This window comes from Sander vitreus, chromosome 9 (assembly GCF_031162955.1).
Source record: "Sander vitreus isolate 19-12246 chromosome 9, sanVit1, whole genome shotgun sequence".
NCBI lineage: Eukaryota > Metazoa > Chordata > Actinopteri > Perciformes > Percidae > Sander > Sander vitreus.
The window spans coordinates 324,788-326,591 of NC_135863.1; the positions used below are offsets into that span (position 1 = coordinate 324,788).

The window sequence follows — 1,804 nt, forward strand, 5'->3', positions numbered from 1 at the left end:
TTGGGGGCGCGTATGTGTGCAGTGTCGTGAAGCAAGTCGTTACATGGCGAGACCTGATATCACGCCATACTTCCTGACGCTGAGGCCGGTGGCTCACCGGCCCAAAGTTACAAGGTTGGTTTTTCCGCTCACAGGCGCTAGAGGGGAGCGAGACGACCAGCATTCAACCCGAAAAAAGTCATATAACCATTCTAATGACTCTGAAGCTGTTCAGTTAAGGTCAATTAAGCTAAAAAACTGCATAGTTCCCCTTTAAATTTACCGTTAGCATTAAAGGAGATTATGAATGTGGAGCGATAGTTAAATGATTCATCTTTAAATAGCATTAGTTCCAGTGCAACAGGGACGTTTTTAAGCTTCCACCCTGCAAATGGAACATTACTTATCCGTATGAGGCAATGTTTGAAAAAACAAAAAAACAAATGATTGCCTGAGGGTGACTACTACTGCCGTTATTCAAATTGTGTTTTGTTTAATATCCAACCGGCCAATAATCATCAGATTAACTCTCCCGTCTGTCAGCTGGTGGATAGCACCAGTTGGCTGCTTCCAACTATGGAAGCTAACGGAGAAGTTAACTACACATTTAAAAAAGAGAGGGCAGTTTGTATCACATAACAATATCATTTTGTAGGATATTATATGAATTGTTAGGCCTAAGTTTTGGTACGATGTTACACAAACCTGTTGTATGAAACTAGGGTTTGTGACTGAACAGAAACATTCACTGCTTACATAGAGTCCGATCCAGTAGTGAGCTTTTCTGGTGGTGGCTCTGTACATGGCACATTCCACTTGAGCCAGCTGCACAGTGCTGTGGATCGATACCAGATGGCCATTTGGGTACTTTTCTACAGCTCATCTGAAATAAACACAGGGAAGGAGAATTAGTTTTCACTGACATTTCCCAAAAAGCCCAAGATAAGGTCCTCAAATGTGTTGTTTTGTCCTCAACGCAAAGATATTGACTTTACGTCTAGACGTGTTACAAAAAAAAAAAAAAGCGATGAGCGTTCAGTTTACTGCCATTGTAAATGCAGGTAAAGGCTGATTAAATCGGTTGTTAATGTGACACAAGTTTCATGTAGGCTAAATAAAAAAATAAAAATGCCTAACAGTTATTTAAACCCATTACGGTGTGCATAATAAAAACAGCAGCATGGGAATAAGTGCTCCTTATCAAAAGTGTTTGGCTCTTAAAAGAGCCTTTTGGGGGGCTGGTGTACAGCAGTCAGAGAGCCTGGGTTGCTTACTTCTTGGCGGGCTTCTCGGTCTTCTTGGGCAGCAGGACGGCCTGGATGTTGGGCAGCACGCCGCCCTGAGCGATGGTCACTCCGCCCAGCAGCTTGTTGAGCTCCTCGTCGTTGCGGACAGCCAGCTGCAGATGACGGGGGATAATCCTGGTCTTCTTGTTGTCGCGGGCAGCGTTTCCAGCCAGCTCCAGGATCTCAGCGGTCAGATACTCCAGCACCGCCGCCAGGTACACGGGGGCTCCGGCACCGACACGCTGAGCGTAGTTTCCTTTGCGGAGCAGCCTGTGAACACGGCCGACTGGGAACTGAAGCCCGGCACGAGAAGAGCGGGTCTTGGCCTTAGCTCTCGCTTTGCCTCCGGTTTTTCCTCGTCCAGACATTTTACGATGATTTCTCAGTGAGAGACTGTGCAGACAACAGCCCAAACCCTCCTTTTTATGTCCGCGGAGAGCTCTGAGTTTTGGCGGGCTTGTTGAAAGGATTGCCGCTCCAATCAGCAGCGGAGATTTGGCCGGAGGCGGCGCTGAGCCAATCAGCAGCCAGGAGGTCTG

At 47.0% G+C, this 1,804-nt stretch overlaps 1 protein-coding gene across 1 annotated transcript; it reads right to left on the reverse strand.

The window, feature by feature from the left end:
• Positions 1-573: 573 nt before the first annotated feature.
• On the reverse strand, positions 574-1,644 carry LOC144523006 (histone H2A-like). The gene is made up of 2 exons (XM_078258256.1): positions 1,254-1,644; positions 574-862 (listed from the first exon to the last, which is right to left on the reverse strand). The coding sequence occupies exons 1-2, from the start codon at positions 1,631-1,633 to the stop codon at positions 859-861; spliced, it is 384 nt and encodes a 127-aa protein (XP_078114382.1). The 5' UTR covers positions 1,634-1,644; the 3' UTR covers positions 574-858.
• Between the last annotated feature and the right edge of the window lie 160 nt (positions 1,645-1,804).